Here is an 18,678-nt window from a genome sequence, read left to right on the forward strand (position 1 = left end):
GCGTGCGGCTTATTTTCGGCGTCTGCTCTGAATCGCTCTTACTTGGTGGCCAGCGATCCGTTGTGGTCCTCGGGTCTTCTCTCAGGCGCTCGCCGCTATCTTGCGCTTCCTTATTCCTTTCGCCTTGCCGATTTTCTCTCGCCTCGATCTGCCTTCCCAGTGGACGTGGCCGGTTACAGATGCTTGTGGCAGGTGCCCCTTCCGTTCATACACTTCTCCTCATATTTTTGTTGCGCTTGTTGGCGTTTCGCTTCTCCTGCTCGCCGTTCGTTTGACTTGGGAGTCGGGAGCTCCGGACTTAGGTCTGCTGCCTCCTTGCCATCCAAGCCACGCCCCGACCGGTTATGTAAAGTTCTTAACTGATTCTTTATATACATTCTAGAAAACAAATCTCATTGGCTTTAAGAAGTGCAGATTAAAAAACACAAATCATTTATATTTCAGAAAAGCAGTGCTAATGTCTGAGGTGGTAGTGGCCGTGGCCACTATGACCATTCTTAACAGTCCTGGGCCGAACTTTAATAATGTAGTCACATTTTAGTTATTAGGTAGCCTGACTGACACCCAAGGACCATACACGACATTACATACCCAGCTAAGCCTTTCATGGACCTTCTCACTAGGGACAAGGAGCTTCAATCTGACAGCTGAACAACTGTCATCAATTCTCTATTGTGTTATCAGCAGGTACACAAAATACCAGGGCTGCCTGTGTGTTTGATTTCTAGATTTGATTCAACTGGAAAGCATTTCAGAGGCTCTGCCAAATAATTCTGATGTACTCTTAAAGTGCAGCCAAGCATCAGTCTGCTTCCTGGAACTATTGTTCATATATAGAGAGGGGGTCCTCCAGAGATGTTCATTCTTCCCATCTATGCTTCCTTTGTTCATTGAATTGATGAAACAGCCAGATTAAAGGGGTGCTTCAAACAGTTAGGTGCTTCGCTCCATCAACACTGTTTCCCGTTAAGTACTGATACCGGCTCAATTAGGCACCCCGAAGTAAAGTGAGCACGTTCTCTTTTTGAACTATCAGCCAGATTCATCAATGTACCGATTTGCGAGTCCTTAATAGCGATTATTAAGGAATCGCTTTTAATGACTCGCAAAACAGGATTCATGTAGAAATCGCAATATTATTTGCGATTCCTACAGCTTCCTTATTTGCGATTAGCAAATTGCTATTTGCAAATAAGGAATGACTCCCCATGCATTTCTATGGGCCTAGAGGCCCATAGGAATGAATGGGGAGTCATTCCTTATTTGCGATTAGCAATTTGCTAATCACAATTAAGAATGCGATTTCAAGGGTGCCAGAGGTGTCCAAAGGACACCCTGTAGCACCCCTGAAATGTAAATGTAGACTGATGTTGCGCACACACATGTCCAAAGGACATGTGTATGTGTAACATACAACTTAGAAAAATGCACTAAAGTGCATTTTTCTAAGTTTTCGCTATTTACCACAAAGTCAGACTTCGCGGTAAATAGCGGCCAAAAATAGCAATTTCGCAATTCAAAAATGGTTCATGAATTGCATTTAACCTCATTGCTGCGGCTGATATTTTTCTCCTGTGCTGGGCCCCAATGATAATGAGTGTGGTCGTGACGGAACCATTCCGTCATCAGCACAGCTCAACCGTGACTGATGACGGAATGGTTCCGTCACCTGCATCGAAGAGGTTAAGGAATCTCAAATAGAGATTCCTTAAATGCGATTCCTCACAATTTAGCGATTTCGCAATTTGCGATTTTTGCATTTGGGATGATGAATCCCAAATGCAAAAATTGCGCTCGCAAAGGGCCAGATTCTCAGAATCTGGCCCTTTGCGAGCCGATTTCTCAAAAATGAATCTGGCTGTATTTCCTTTATATTTGCGTTTAATCCTTTAAACGTAAATCCTATTCTTGTAATAAACATTTCCTTTCAAATACGTTTTCTTTCAAACTCTACACAATTCAGAAACTATGAGTTCCCTTAATCAGGAGGTAATATTTTATAATTGAAATAAGGAACTGTAATGAGCTCTCAAGAAATATGTTCTCTCAAACAGCAAATCTATAAAAGTTCATAAGAAACAACGTGCCTCCTCTATAAAGTTGATGTTAGCTGCTCGCATTACACCTGAGTTCTGCTACGCCCAGTTTCTTTCTTTTTTGGTTTACTACATTTCTACCGAATATGTAATCCCATTTCCATGGTAACATTTAATTCACAGAAATCCACAGTTTAAAGAGATCTGAAACAGATCTTAATCTGCATTTTTAATAAGATATTTCAACAAGTTTTTGTCCAACACATGACCAAACCTGTAAGCTACATTTAGCACATAGTAAACAAAAATGGAACCACCAAAATGTACTCTGTAGTAAAAGTACTGTTTTGCTGTCTTCTCTGATTAAGGTGAATGCACAACTTCTAAACAATGCCCTGCCAGACTACATCACCTGTCCGTATTGTTTATTGTGGACTTGTGTTAGCATATATGTATTTTGAGTTTGCAGAAAGCCTGGTAAATATATCCTTTCCCCTAGGGACACTTGGCTGCAGATGTTACACTGACGGTAAAACAGACTCCAAAGTGTGTTAGAAAATTATCTTTTCCTATTCTTGGATGTTTCAGAACAGCCAATTTCCTGACAGTATTGATTTAGGGAGAGGGGACAGAGAGGTAGAGATGTAGAGGAAGGAACAGATGTTAGGCTTGAGGGATGTTAGGCTTGAGAGGGTGAGGTAGAGTGGTTGGGGAAGAGGTGTGCTGAAATCAAGGTGAAGTAGACAGAGCTGAGGTAGAGAGAGTTGAGAAAAGGGGGGGAGGGTCAGGTACACAAAGATGTGCAAATAGTGCTTAATTAAAGCTGGTGGGGGCCACCGGCACTCATTTTTGGGGACTGGCACTTATTTTTCTGCATCAGACATTTACATACCAAAAGACTAACAAGCATTTGCAATACAATAGGTCTCGCATTTACAAGAGTTTGAGCTACTGCATTGTAAAATGACAATGCCATTTATTTATGTCTTGTTTTTAAAACAGATAAATAAAAGGCATTGTCATTAACAATGCCAATAGCTTAAACTCTTGCAAATGCAGACCTATTGCATTACAAATGTGTGCGGAGCCCGCGCTATAACATTTTTTTATAAAGCATTAGGGGAGAGCAAAGCTATTTGAGAAAATAGTGCTGGAAGCCTACCGAGTAACAACACACGTAACAGTGGGTGTCGCCATGGGAGGTTACAAAATGAGACAGGCATTACTAAGGAGGGACTACTAAGACGATTGACTAATGAACAGCCACAGTTTACAGGGGACAATGGCAGAAGCCAATGAAAAAAATGGATGGAGAGTGGGTGTAGCTTCAAGTCCCTCGCAGAACAGCACATGCGCTACCCAGGCTCGACCTAAAAAACAAACAAATTTGAAAGACAGAGGAAGAGGAATACTTAAAACCAGTTAAAAAAGGAGAAAGCGGAAACCTGCAAGAGTAAGATAAAGAGGCAGGGAGTATCTTTTTGTGGATTAAAGAAGCATGAGGTGGATTCAAAACTAGCAGCATTCGTGTTGAGGGTGCCAACATTTACCTTCACCGGCCGTGGGCTTCAGAGCAGCACTTTGAGCACAGGCACTTATTCTTTAACAAATTAAGAACTGTTACAAATGGGGAAAGAGATATAATTAAAGAGAGTGGTGAGGTAAAAGAGGTGAAGAAAAGTAAGGAAAGAAACATGAGACAAAAAGTTGTTTTTGTAATTTTTACTGCCATCAACTGCTTAAGACCATGAGGGTTGAGGTGGAGTCACCCAAATATGCACTCTAAGCTTCAGTTAAGTGCAAGTCCAACTGGCAAAATAAAACAGCATTTTTTTATACACATCTGTATTTTATGGTGGGACTTCTAACTGTCCAACTAACTTTGGCAGGGGGGCCTAGGAAATGTTCTCACAAAGCCTAACTATAACCCCATCAAAATACTTTAGGGCCATACTCCGGGTCCTATTAAATATGTAAACATTTATAGAGCAGGGGATTATTTCAGAAATGTTCAAGGGCAAAGAAGTGATTCTTCACTTTTGAGGGTACCATGCTGTGGGACAGAAGCGTGGCCCTATTGGCTGTTGTCAAGCAAATGTTACACTGGCCCTACTCAGTCACAATCCGTGTGAGGAGCAGTGGCACCATGGTGCCACTGCTAATGCGTTTTTCCACGCTGTTCTTGAGGATAAACACAGTGTCTTTTGCCTCACTGCTTGTGACGGAAGTAAGCAATAATTGATTGATTGATTAATTAATTAAAATCATTTCAATTTACATTGGTACACACAGACAAACAGTTAAGAAGGGTTTAGGGCGTTAAAAACTAAAACCAGTCTAGGACGGCTAATTCCATCACATAAATACACATAAAATAGATAATCAGTATTAAGATAAAGCCACATTGAAGGGAGAGGTGCTGGGGCTTGTAAAGGACAGTCCGGTCATAAAGTTTTTCATACTTTGGGCAGTAAAATTGACAGCACAAGACCAGTCCCTAGAAAAAGTGCTTGACGTATTACTGTTAGAGGACCATCTTGCGCTGGGGCTGGAGCCGGGTGTAAGAAAGTGGCTCTATATATACTGGACCAAAATAATGTACAGGGTGTATAGAGCCCCCAGTCTCCAGAGGTGTGGCAGAGGTTAAAGTTAGATGTAACCTTACTCTCAAAAGTGGTAGCTTGGTCGAGCAGTAAGGCAGTACCAGAGGACAGTGTAAAGCATTTGTTGTACACCATCAGTCAGGTAATGGTCTCACACACTCAAGAACTGAACTCTAGGCCAATTGTTTTATATCAAAAGATATTGTTGTTTTATTTTAGAACCAACAGGTATCAAAATATACTTTTTCTCAATATGAGTGACTTTAGGTAGTTACTTTGCAAAAAGGCAATTGACTTTGTAAGTACAATAGCTACAGTGGTTGCAATAGGCAACACGATTTCAAACATAATTTAACAGTGAGCTCAATGGGTTTTGCTAGATAAATGCAGTTGATTACTTTATGGATCAGTTTTCTAACCCCAGGACTGGATCCTAGATTCCGTCTCAGGACATGTACTGTAAACAGTTAAGTAAAAGCGTTTTAGTTACAGTAGTGATTTTTAAAGAATATAAATGTATTTTCAAGTTGCCACTTAGAAACATTTCAGTGAAAACCAAGCAATGTTATCCATGGGAGGAAATTCAAGTGACAGGTAAAGTAGGTTCTCGTTACTTTGGTAATTCAGGACTGGACTCCTAAGTCCAGCACTGGGACCTCTACCTAAGACAGGTAAGTAATTACGTTTTAGAAGATGGTACGATTTTTAAGGAATAATTCTCGTTTGCAGAAATCGACACTTAGAAGAAATTTCACAGAAAAACAGTCAATGGTTTCCTATGGAAGAAAATTCAGGTTACTGGTAAGTACAGTTATGGTTACTTTTGCGGTTCAGTACTAGGCTAAAAGGTACAGTACTGGCTTCTCCCCTGATCACAGGTGAGTAATTCGGAATTCGTTATTCGGCTGATTTTAGATGAATATTTTAAAGTTTCAAAACTCCACACTTAGAAGAAATTTCAAGTGAAAAACAGTTAATGTTAACCTATGGAAGGAAAGTGAGTTATCAGCTTTTAGGTAAGCACTCGACTGGTAGAGATAAGGTTCTGGGCATAGACTCAGGGGTCTCCCAGGGTCGGAAAGGTACAATTGTTACACCCTCACCGGCACAGGGGCAGTCGGGTGAAGAGAGAGTAGGCCCAATGCAACCAATGGAGGGTAGGGGGCCTTTGGTTGGTGGCTGCAAGCAAGCAGGCCACTTGGCTGTGGTAGCTGAGCTCCTGGTCCCTTTTTCAGGGAAAGTGGGAAAGTAGAGTAGGGTAGTAGTTGCACTTCCAGCGGCACTCGGACGGCTGGGTGCAGGGTGCTTTTGAGCCGTCGGGCGCTCAATGTTATCCAATGGGAAAGTTAAAAAGTGAACAAAGGCTGCAGACCCGGGAACGGACATTCTTCAATTGCAATCTCCACTTCGAGGGGTAAGTTGGGATCTTGGAGAAGAGGTAGGTACCCCTAAGGAAGACACAGGGAGCCGCAGGGCGCTGGGTGCAGGGGTGTCTTTTGGTGTCGGGAAATCTTACCCTCAGCTGGTTGCGGTTGGAGGGGTCCCTGGTTCTGAGGCTGCAGGCGTCGTCGGGTTAGTCGAAGAGGGTCTTTGGGCACTGGACTTCGAGTCCCAGTCGCCGAGGGGATGTCCTTTTGGTCTTGGATCACTCAGGCACAGGCCGGGCTTGGCGGGTGCAGAGTGGGCTGGATTCGCGGTTCCTGGCTGGCACCAGGGGTATTGCTGTTTGAGCAGAACCACTTCTCGTGGGAGTCCCAGTCTTTTGGAAGGTTCAAGGCAGGCAGGTCCTCCGGGGTTTTCGAGGGTGCTGTCCGCAGGAGACACCGGAGTTTCACAGGAGCAGGTTCAAGGATCAACAGGCCTGTAGGGTTTTGGGGCCAAATCAGTGGGCGTCGTCCTTTGATTAGCAGCTACACAGCAGGTCTTCTTGTTTCTTGTTCTTCTTCTATTTGCGATCGGGATCTGAGGAAGGAAGGTTTAGGGTGCCCCTAAATTCTAAATTTAGGGGTGTTACAGGTAGGGCAAAGGCAGGGACCAATGGGTCCTTGTCCTTGGGTGGGTACACCCCCTAGCCTGCTCCTCTCCTGTGGGAGGGGGCAGGAGCCTAGCTGTGATTGGGCAGGGCCAGGAGTCGTGCTTCACCTCGCCTCTCCCACCTAAGGGGTGGGGTTTGCGTAGGCTGGCACACCCCCTTTCCTCACTTAGGTTTTCCCGCCGTTCTTCCCACCAGAGTGGGTGTCAGAAACAGTGGGGGCGAGTTGCTGAGTACAGCAAGTGGCCTGGAGAAGCTCACAAAGGCGGTATGCCTTTGAAGTTTCCCCTGTCCATCCTGGGGGAGGAGGCTTGGCACCTTGTCCCAGGATGGGCATTGTTTCAGGCCCCCGAGAGCGACAGGCTCTCGGCCCAGGGGTCCAGAAACATGTCTGGTGGTGGCAGCCTCGGTAGCCACACAGTCAGGACCCTGGGAGTTGCTTAGGTTTTAAGGGGCATCTCTAAGATGCCCTCTGTCAGGCATTTTACATTAAATCCCACACTGGCATCAGTGCGGGTTTAAGGTGCTGGGAAGTTTGATATCAAACTTCTCAGAATTCAGTGAAGCCATCATGGGGCTGTGAAGTTCATAATGACAACCTCCCAGCACCATATACTCTTCATGGCAGCACTGCACTTACAGTGCCCAGGAATGGCCCTGGGTACTGTAGGGACACAGGGCTCATGCACCTGTGCCCACACCACTGGCATAGGGCACCCAGCTAGAGGGGTGACTGATGGATGCCAGTGCAGTGGGCTTGTGGGCATGGCACACAGGGATGTGTGCCATGTCGACTCAGTTTAATTCTGTACTTCGACACTCAGCCTGCGAAGGCAGTGTGTGGGTGTCAGGGTCCAGGGCCCCTAAGGGCGGCACAATAAGTGCTGCAGCCCTTAGAGGTCTTCTATGGTCACCATGCCCTGGGTACCTAGGGTACCATTTACTAGGGGCTGACAGGTGGCCAGAGATACCAATTGGGTTTTAGTTTCAACACAGTTTTAGGGAAGGAACACAGGCCCTGGGTACCTGGTTGGCAGGAGCCCAGGGCACACCTAGTCAAAGTACATCAGCAATTCAGGAAAAAGTGGGGGCATACCTATGCAAGAAAGATAGCACTTTCTCACACCGGGCTAATATTTCTGCCAATATGATGTCAGAGTTTGCTTGGGAGAGACCCTCAGAGTGACGTTTGGCAGATCAGCCTAGTGTCCCACATCAGTTTAGTTGTGCCTTTCCAGCATCTTAAAGACGTGGGTGGGAAACCGTACAGCCTAGCATGATGATTGTACCGGATTCCCTTTCAGTTGGGCTATTACTGCTGGGCGGGTGAACTAAGATGTGACGATCTTAAGGTTGGATGTGAAAGAATCTTTGCGTCAGGACTGCTTCCAGGAACGGATTAGGTCCTTGGATGGAAAGATACCAAGGTGGATAAGCATCAAGTCATGTTTCCGAGAAGTGAGTGGACAAGTAGTACTGTGAGCCCCAGACCACATACAATGGCATGGATGTCCACCCAGCCTGGAGTCCGCAGAAACAACAGCACCAAGACCGCCCACCTCACCGCCACTGACAACATCCACATGCTACTCGACCAGGGACACATTGCGGCCCTCATCCATCTAGACCTCTCTGCAGGCGTCAACACCGTTTCTCACTGCACGCTCGCAGCCAGACTTCACGGCGAGGGGATACAAGGAACCACCCTCGACTAGATCCAATCCTTTCTCTACAGCAGAACCCAGAGTATCAGACTCCCTCCCTTTCTTTCCAAACCCACCGATATCAACTGCGGAGTACCCCAGGGATCATCGCTCAGCCGCACACTCTTCAACATCTACATGGCCCACCTTGCCGCCATCGTTAGACAGCATGGGCTCAGCATTGTTTCCTTCGCTGACGACACCCAGCTTATCCTCTCACTCACAAAGAATCCGAAGACACTAGACTCTGCTTTCAGGAAGGAATGAAGAACGTGGCAGCCTGGGTCAAAAACAGCTGCCTGAAGCTCAACTCAGAGAAGACCGAGGTCGTCATCCTCAGACCCTGCACCTCCGCCTGGGACAACACCTGGTGGCCCTCTGCCCTCGGGAATCCACCCACCCTTACAGACCACGCACAAAACCTCTGGATCATCCTTGACTCCTCCCTCTCCATGAACAGCCAGATCAACGCCGACGCGTCCACTAGTTTCAATTGCCTGCGCATCCTGCGTAAGACCTTCAAAAGGATCACCCCTACTGCAGAAGGACCATCACCCATGCACTCATAACCAGCAGACTGGACTACTGCAACGCACAAGATGCCGGAATCAACTGAACCCTTCTACACAAATTCCAAACCATCCAGAATGCCGCAGCCAGACTCGTCCTCGGTACACCGTGTCACGAACACATGACCCAACACCTACGAGACCTCCACTGGCTCCCCGTCGAGAAGAGGGTCACCTTCAAACTCCTCACCCACGCCTACAAATTCCTCACCAACATCGGACCCAAATACCTAACAAGAGAGTATCCTTCCATGTACCCAAGAAGGACCTCCGCTCCGGCGACCTCGCCCCTACAGAGGTCCCCTGCATCCGCAGAAACAGAACAGACGGGAGAGCCTTCTCCTTCATCGCAGCAAAGACCTGGAACGAGCTCCCTGTGAACATCAGACGCTCCCCAACCCTGCACACGTTCAGGAAAGACCTCAAGACCTGGCTCTTTGAATGATCCGGAGCCACTCCCCTCCCCCCCGCCTAGCACATTGAGACCCTCATGGGTGAGTAGCGTGCTTTATAAACCCCTGATTGATTGATTGCACATGCATGCAGTTTGCACATGAATGAGGCCTTATCTGAGGTGATGAAAGCTTGGCTACTCTGTTGAAGGGTCGTTTGAAGGCAGTGTGATCAATAGGGGTGTACCAAATGTAAATGTAGTGCTTTTATATAGCGCACGAATCACCCCCGAAGGGGTCTCAAGGCGCTGTGCACATACTGCTGTGGAACCCTTCCTGGCCTTTCCCTGTGAAGTGCCCACTCCTGGGCACCCCCAAGGTAAAGCCAGGCATCCTAGCGCTGTTGGGGCCATTGTGGAGATTAAGCAAGCTATTGCCCAGAGTTGCAGAGTGGGACTCCATGATTGGAATATGCACCGAGGCGAGAACTATCAGGTCCAGGGAAATTGAGCCCAAGACCCGCCGAGGCTAATTGAACCCTGGTCCGGGACAGACCTCTGCATCAGGGTCTGCTGCTCTAACCATTGAGCCACACTTCTCCAAGCATCCTCTTATTGCACCGCTTTGATTGAATGCTGGATATTAGAGAATCATTAGTTATTTTCGTGTGTCCCATTTTAACATTTCCAGCCAGCACTGGTATGTGAGTGAGCCATTCTCAGCCTGCAGCAGAGTTTCAATAAGGCCCCATTTCTTGCTGGGCCCTAATGGAGCAGGCCGAACTCAAGCCTGATTTGGGCTTGCGAAATGTGCTGCGGAATTTCAAAGTGTTTTTTGAAGAGGTTCATTTGTATTGTACTTAGAGTAACCATATCCTTCCCTTTTAGCAGTTCTGAGCCATAGGTTAGTGAAGGCATAAATGTAAAACTCACGACGTAAAGAAGGTGGAGTGTTGAGGTGTTCCGTGTCTTTTGCTGTGAGGTTTTGAATGCAAACAGGAGCTTTTTGCTGTGAGTTGTCTGGTTGCTAGATAGGTGCTGAAAGTTAGGTGAGGGTCTAAATAGACACTGAGATGTTTATTGGCTTGCCAATTGAATTTGGGCTGCGTATTGCTGTGTGTGCTCCAGCAAACAATAAAGCAAATTACAGCTGACTGTCTCTGCAAACCCTCTTAGGGATGGAAAAAGCTGTAAAGCATGAGGACGCCCACCTTGAAGGAGGAATCTCAGCTATTACCCTTCAGAAAGAAACTGAAAACCCATCTTTTCAGAAAGGCATTTATGACAGTTTAGGCGGTGGAACAGCTGAGTGTTCTACGGGTACCAGTGTGTTATGTTTTTTCTGTTAAGCACTTAGAGACCGGCGGTGATAGGCGCTATATAAATATTCCATAACATAACATAACATAACATAACAGTGGGCAGCTTCTTCTCTTAATATATCTAATATGTAGAAGAAGAAACAGGACCTGTCAAGCTTTAAAGTGCATTGTTCTATGATAGTTATTTTAATCTCATGTTGGTCTGCTGCATATCCACATTGCTGAGTGATCATGCTTTACATGCAAGCATCTTCCAAATGCCTTAACTTGCTTCCACTTTTACTGTCATATCAAAAGCCATGAGGTGTTGCATAAATACATCATGGTATCAAAATAAGTATGCACCTTGAGCTGCCTGAGAAAGAGCCAGGTGCCCTTAAAGCTAATTTTCTATGCCTAGTGCACCACACAGAATATATTATCAGCACACAATGAGACACCATAATGTTCTAAGATGCCAAAAAATACACAAAGTAGGAATTAGCCGTCCTCTGACAAAAACAAGGTTATTAATCTCAGCTTGACAAGTGGCTTGAGTGTTCGAATTGAGCCTTCATCATTTATCCATGTCTAAGAATGCCTCAAATGTTAGATGTATCACTTGCATGTGGCACAAGGGCTGCATTTCTGTCAAGGATGTCCATCCGGTGGTGGATCCACGGATACCTGAGGCACATCGCTGGAGTCCACATTGGATATTTCCCACCAATGTGGGTCCTCTCTGATGTGACATATAAGTCTTTGAAGCAACGTTCCATCATGTTGTCTGCCTGTAGGTTCAGGTACCATGAAAACATATACAAAGAGAGGACCTGGAGAGAACCAGATTTTTTTCGTTTACTGCATTGTAAATATGACTAACCCGAGGCTGAGCAATTTTAGGAATGAAGGACATGATCACAATGCCACAGTCCTTCCTCTGTCAATGCTTCCCTACCTTCAGGAGCATGCCACTTCTGGCAGGCATTATTGTGGACATAACATAACATAACATAACATAACATAACATAACATAACATAACATAACATAACATAACAAGACATTTGTAAAGCGCGCTACAAACCCGTGAGGGTCTCAAGGCGCTGGGGGGGGGGGGGGAGGGGGTGGGGGGGTCTGCTACAGATCGAAGAGCCATGTCTTGAGAAGCCTTCTAAAGGTAGGTAGGTCCTGGGTCTGTCGTAGGTTGGTGGGGAGAGTGTTCCAGGTCATGGTGGCGAGGTGGGAGAAGGATCGGCCACCGGCGGTGGTTTTCCGGATGCGAGGAACTGTGGCAAAGGCGAGGTTGGCAGAGCGGAGGCTGCGGGTGGGGGTGTAGAAGCTGAGTCGGTCATTGAGGTATACCGGTCCGGCATTGTAAAGGGCCCTGTGTGCGTGGATGAGGAGCTTGAAGGTGATCCTCTTGTCCATGGGGAGCCAGTGCAGGTCTCTCAGGAGGGGTGTGATGTGGCTGCATCGTGGGACGTCGAGGATCAGTAGTGCCACAGTGTTCTGGATGCGTTGTAGCCATCTCCGGAGCTTTGTTGGTGTTCCTGCGTAGAGGGCGTTCCTGTAGTCCAGTCTGCTGGTGACGAGTGCATGGGTGACGGTCTTTCTCGTGTCGGAGTGGATCCATTTGAAGATTCTGCCGAGCATTCGGAGGGTGTTGAAGCAGGACGCGGAGACGCCGTCGACTTGCTTGGTCATGGAGCGGGCAGAGTCGAGGATGATCGACCAGGTTGCGTACGTGTTCGGTGGGTTTTAGGGGAGTTCCTAGCGAGGTGGGCCACCAGGAGTCATCCCAGGCTGAGGGGGTGGAGCCGAGGATGAGAACCTCCGTTTTATCTGAGTTCAGCTTCAGTTTGCTCTCCTTCATCCATTTGGCGACGGCCTTCATTCCTCTGTGGAGATTGGCCTTGGCGTTGTGGGAGTCTTCGGTGAGGGATATGATCAGCTGGGTGTCGTTTGCGTAAGAGATAATGTTGAGGTTATGTTGTTGTGCGACGTAGGCGAGCGGTGCCATGTAGATATTGAACAGCGTCGGGCTGAGGGAGGATCCTTGTGGGACGCCGCAGATGATCTCGGTGGTCTTGGAAGGGAAAGGTTGGAAGGCGGACGCTCTGAGTTCTGCCAGAGAGGAAGGATGTGGTCCATGCCAGGGCCTTCTCTTGGATTCCGGCGTCGTGGAGGCGTGCTGTTAGGATGCAGTGGCAGACCGTGTCGAATTCTGCTGATAGGTCCAGGAGGATGAGGGCGGCTGTTTCTCCTTTATCCATCAGGATCCTGATGTCGTCGGTGGCGGCGATGAGGGCGGTCTCGGTGTGGTGGTTGCTGTCGAAGCCGGACTGGGATGGGTCCAGGATGCTGTTGTCGTCAAGGTAGCGGGTCAGCTGTCTGTTGACAATCTTCTCTGTGACTGTTGCCGGGAAGGGGAGCAGGGAGATAGGCCAGAAGTTCTTGAGGTCCTTGGGGTTTGCCTTGGGTTTCTTCAGTATGGCGTTGATCTTAGCGTGTTTCCAGCTCTTCGGGAAGGTAGCTGTCTCAAAGGAGGTGTTGATGGTTTTCCGGCGATGGGGTGCGATGGCTGTCCCGGCTTGTTGAAGACGTGATGGGGGCATGGGTCTGATGTGGATCGGGAGTGGATGGAGTTCATGGTCTTGATGGTGTCTTCATCGCTGACGTTGGACTAGGCGGTCAGGCGACTGGTACGGGTGGAGGTAGCGGGTGGTGTCGGCGGTGGATGTGAGTTTGTTGGAGTTGAAGCTGTTGTGGATGTCGGTGATCTTGCGGTGAAAGAAGGTGGCCAGTGAACCGCACAGGTCTTGCGAAGGTGGGATGTCGTTCGTGTTGGAGCTGGGGTTAAAGAGTTCTTTCACGATGCTGAAGAGCTCTATGGAGTTGTGTGCGTTGTTGTCTAGGCGGTTCTTTAAGGCGGTCCTCTTGGTGGTCCTGATGAGTTGGTGGTGTCTTCAGGTGGCATTTTTGTGGGCTGTGTGGTTGTCTGGAGTTCGGTTGTGAAGCCATCTCTTCTCCAGCTTCCGACAGGTATGTTTGGAGGTCCGGATGTCCAGCACACAAGTCCTGCCTCTAACATCAAATACACAACAGTTATCTTCCCCAATCTACAATGTCAAACTTTACTTACTAGGAAATCAATTGTTTCCCTGACCCATCAAGCCATTCAAATGTTTTTCTCCCACTCACATCTCCTTGACAATTACACATGCAAGAACCTAGCGATTCAATTCAATGTGAATATGTAACTGAGCTCTTATGTAACTTTTACTTCCGCAGAGGCCAGGTTCCAACTGCTCAGTATCTGAAAGATCTGGACCGGCTTTACTTACTTTTAATTATCAAGCCCAACTATTTTAACTGCGTACTGGTGGGATTGGCGTAATCCATTGCAGCACTTTGAAAACATTGATTTGCTAGGCGTACTCTTTATTACTTCTCCAGATCATCATCTTCCAAAAGACACCAGCACCAAGCATGATGGTTATTGGCCAAATGAGTGCCAAGACGAGTTAAGCATCAGAGTTCTTACAGCCATCCAAGGCCTAGCCCCACCATCTGTCCCTCTCTCAACTATCCCATTGCCACACCCTTCCCAGATAACTGAGCTCTACCATCTACAATGTCTTAGCTGTACATATGCCAAAATGAGCCCCTTCCAGGTTCTGTTCAAGTGAATTACCCTCTGGGATTTCCTCTGTTACCTATTCAGAACCACCTCCTCGTTCACGGAGATAAAAAGAGCTAAAGCACATCTCTCTCTTCAGGCACATGTTAGCACATGATTACCCTCTGTCTCTCACCTCTAAATCCGATCATAAAGCCAAGCCTGACTGCAACTACCCAGTTAATCAGGCATCTCCAACGAGTAGCTTATGAGCTACCAGTAGCTCTCCAGCTACCTGTGAGTAGCTCTCCTGTGTGCAGCCCAGACTACCAAATTAGAAGCATTTGCTTGGTTGAAATATTATTTGTATACCAAAATTGAAAAACATGGATTTGAGATGAAAATGTCTATATTTTCAGACCTCAGAAGATGATGATTTGAGAAAAAGTGTTCATTTCGAAAATGAATTCAAAGATATTATTTGAGTTGGAGAGATTTATTATTCCAATCATGATTTTGCTGCTGGGGTAGTATTAGCTATGGATGTTTTGTATTACGCATGCAGAAGTATTCAAAATTGATAGTGCTGTTTTACTTTATGGCAGGCAACCCTGCCTAATGCACTGTTGTGATCACTGCTGCCAGTCGTGGATGGGGTGCTCACTGTTAGATTACTATCATCAGTAGTTCTTAGCTCTCATTACAGAAAAGTTTGGAGAGCCCTGATGTAAATGTTTAAATCAAGATTATATATATATATATATATACTTTATACTCTATGTGCCTCAATAATCAGCCATTACTTGTCAAGAACACTTCTTTATGTAAAATACCCATGTGTACATTCATATGTTCAAATATCACATTTTGTTTCTTGATTTCTTTTAGCGGGAAAGCAGACAGAGGATGACATTTACTGTGCCTGCCTCTCCAAGGCCCTGTGCCACGTCTCTACACCAGTTACTGTGGGTTTCTATGCACCATTTGGAAGCAGGGTCTACATGCTGTTGGACAGGATTACAAGTAAGTGTGGCCATATAAAGTAACAACGCATGAATCATGAGCTTCGCTCCTATGGGTCTCATCGATGAACACTAGAGTACAAGATTGGATCACATGATTTTGTTCATACAAATGACATTATCAATGGCTGTCGCTAAATCATACAGTCCTGTACTAATTTCATCAATTGGCCATCTTGAGAGCTGGTAATAGGGGCGAGCTGATGGTAGGGTGTTATGCGATAACCTGTATGATTCTGAATAGGTGGGATTCTTGGGCTTCTTGGAAGGGGTTAGGTAATGGGGGAATGTGATGCCAGATCCCCTAAACAAGTCTCATATTGGGGCTTCTTGAGAATTACCAGGTAATGGGAACCATCTTTATCCTTTGCACCAGTCGTGTCAGGTGGCCTTCTTGAGGACTGATAAAATGTCAGGTAATGAAAGGAGATTCTGACATCTCTGTGTGAGATTGATTGGGTAGGGGTTTTGAGAGCTGACGCGTAATGTTGAATGACCCTCTATGATTCTCATCATGTGTCCTCCTTAAAATATTGTAGTGAGGTGGAATACAATCGCTCTCTTGATATCCTCCATGTTTACTATGTTTATGTTATGTCATGTTATGTTGTGTTAACAAGACTTGCAAAGCACATAGTTGCCACAGCAACTGGGCTTCCTTGCCCTAAAACATGAACACATGGTATTCATACAATACTATCACAGAAAGGGGGGAACCTAATAATGGAAGAAACTAAGCTGTAAAAACCCATGTCTTAATCAATTTCCTGAAGCTGAGATGGTTTTGTGTTTCCTGAGGTAAAAGGGCAGTTTGTTCCATAAGGCCGGAGCCATGGCATGGAAGGAATGCCCTCCTGCCTTTTTTCCCTCTTGTTCTGTGGAAGACAGCTAGATTGAGGTCAGCTAAGTAGAGGGGCGTGGGTGGCAGGAAAGGTGTAAGTAGTCCCGCAAGGATGTGAGATCCTTGAGAATGTTGGATTTTGTTGGCATTGCACGGGGTTTTGAAATGCACACACACAATTTTGGAAGGGAGAAGAGCATCATAGCTGTGGAATTTTGAGCGATCTGGAGCCTTTTTGTGGCTGATTTGTTGGCCCCTAGGTAGATGACATTGCAATAGTCCAGACGTGACAGAATTAGTGATTGAATGATAATCTGCCTAATCAAGAGATTGGTTCGAGGCCTCTCAAGAGACCGAAGCAGGTACCTACAAGTGAGTTGCTTGGAACTCAAAAGACAGTATAATCCATCCATAGGACTAGGCTCTTTATGACCAGTTTGGTCTTGGTCCAAAGCTTACCGGCCACCAGTGCTCTCCCTTGATGTGGGTGTGTTTTTTCAGAAGGAGGATTTCAGTTTTGCTAGTGTTTAGCTTTAGGCAGGTACTATTCATCCACTTTGCAATAGCAAGCATTCCTTTCTGAAGCTTGGCCATGTCAGGAGTTGCGTTAGCTCAAAGTAAAAGAATACGTTGGGTATGGTCCGCGCAAGATACCAGTGAGATCCCAAATGATTTCACGACATGTGCTAAACGTTGAACATACATCTTAAGTAAGATCTGGCTCAGTGAGGAACCCTGAGGGACCCCATGTTGGCAAAATGTGAGATGTACATGGAGGAGATACTACTTGAAAGGAAAGCTGACTTAAAAGGATGTAAGCCAGGTTAGGACTGTCACTCGTATCCATGTATCATGTAATCTTTGCAGGAGCATCATTTGGGACACCGTGTGAAAAGCAGCGCTCAAATCCAGCAGATTAAGGGCCGATGATCTGCCTTCATCTAATGCATTGGAAAGTGTCTCTGTCACTGCTAAGAGTGCAAATTCTGTGCTATGAGAAGGTCTGAAACCATTTTGAGAAATGTAAAAAATGTTGTTCTTCAGAAATTTTGTCAGTAAGCTATGGACATATTTCTCAGACACCTTGGCTAAAATAGGTAGGGAAGAGATCGGAAGATAGTTTTCTGGTTTGACTGGGTTGAGGGGAAATTTATTTAGCAGGGGTATTACTTTGATGTGCTTCCAGGCACTCAGCACTGTGGCAGAGATAAAAGAGAGATTGATTTTTTTTAAAGGATGAAAGTAAGAAGTCTAGGAGTTTTAGGATAAGGTTGGTGTCGAATAGGATCATAAGGGAGCATGATTTTACTTGATTGCAGAGGGCATGTAGTGAGGCAGAATTGAGTGGGGGGGAATGCATTTAATTCGGCCCTCTGGGCTGAGACCTCCGACAGACAAACTCTTTCCAACGAAGCGAGCATATCGCTTGAAGAAAAGTGTGAGCAGATGTCATTGACTTTTCCAGCAAAGCAGTCTGCAAGTTTGTTGCAGTGACTGTTAGAAGCCTCAATGGGCTCAGTTGATAGAGACGGTTTCATTAGGTTGTTGACTAGGGTAAACATTTCTTTTGACGGATCCATACTATTGCAAATGTTGTTAGAGAAGAACCAAGCACAGGCTTTCTTGGTCATTTTATGGTAAGAGTTTAAGAATTTCTTATATTGCACTTTGACAGAAATTTCATAGCTCTTCCTCGAGGAACATTCAAGCACTTTGCAGCAGTTTTTGTTACAGCAAAATTAGTTTCATTGAACCATAGGGACAAGGGTTTCTTTTTGACAGGGCCTTGACGAGCAGGGATAAAAACTTCAAGGGTAGAGATCAGCCTAGTCTTTTGCTTGTTTTCGGCAGCCTCCACATTAGAGTCTAACTGACGGTGATTAGTCTGGATATAATTCCCAAATTCAATTTCTGCCATTGTCTTTTCATGATAGTGTTGGTTGCCGTGGTGCTTTCTTGGAGGGCGCTATTGAGTGTCATAGTCGTGGACGTGGGCCACAGAGCAGAAACATATGATTTGCGTAAATTAGACAAAATGGTGTCGAGAAGGTGGCTGGCGGAGTGTGTAGCTTCTAAAACTAATTGCGACAGTTGCAAGGCTGCTAGGTTCTCCAGAAAATTGCGAACTTCGCTGTCATGAACTGAGTCAAAGTGCAGCTTCTGATCACCAATAATACTGAAATTAGAGTGCTTTATCACTAGAGGGGCAAAGTAGTCTGTGAGTGCTTCTCTGGAAGCCTTAGGCAGGCTCGGCGGTCGATCAATTTGCAGCCCTGTGAAAATGAAGTTGTTGTGGAGGGAAATTCTGAACCAAGCACTTTCACTATCTCGAATTGTGCATGGTGCCAGCCAGCATCTAATAGCCAACTGATATACAGTGGCTATGCCGCCTCCTCTGCCATTGGCTCTGTCGACCAAGGGTAAGTGCTAATGCCGGCTCTGCTACTGTGAACTGCCCTAGCCAGGTTTCAGTAAGGAACAATATATCAGGTAGGTGGACTTGGATGATATAAAAAATATTAAATTGATGTCGAACTAAAGAGCGGCAGTTGATGCTAAA

At 46.1% G+C, this 18,678-nt stretch overlaps 1 protein-coding gene across 1 annotated transcript in view; it reads left to right on the top strand.

Moving 5' to 3' along the window:
• NKPD1 (NTPase KAP family P-loop domain containing 1) overlaps window positions 1–18,678 on the top strand; it is a 74,198-nt gene that overhangs the window by 22,089 nt on the left and 33,431 nt on the right. The window contains exon 2 of the mRNA XM_086938461.1: window positions 15,144–15,278. Coding sequence (XP_086794587.1) covers window positions 15,144–15,278 — 135 coding nt within the window. The remainder of the gene's footprint in view (window positions 1–15,143; window positions 15,279–18,678) is intronic.

Source organism: Lissotriton vulgaris, chromosome 9 (assembly GCF_964263255.1).
Source record: "Lissotriton vulgaris chromosome 9, aLisVul1.2, whole genome shotgun sequence".
Lineage (NCBI taxonomy): Eukaryota > Metazoa > Chordata > Amphibia > Caudata > Salamandridae > Lissotriton > Lissotriton vulgaris.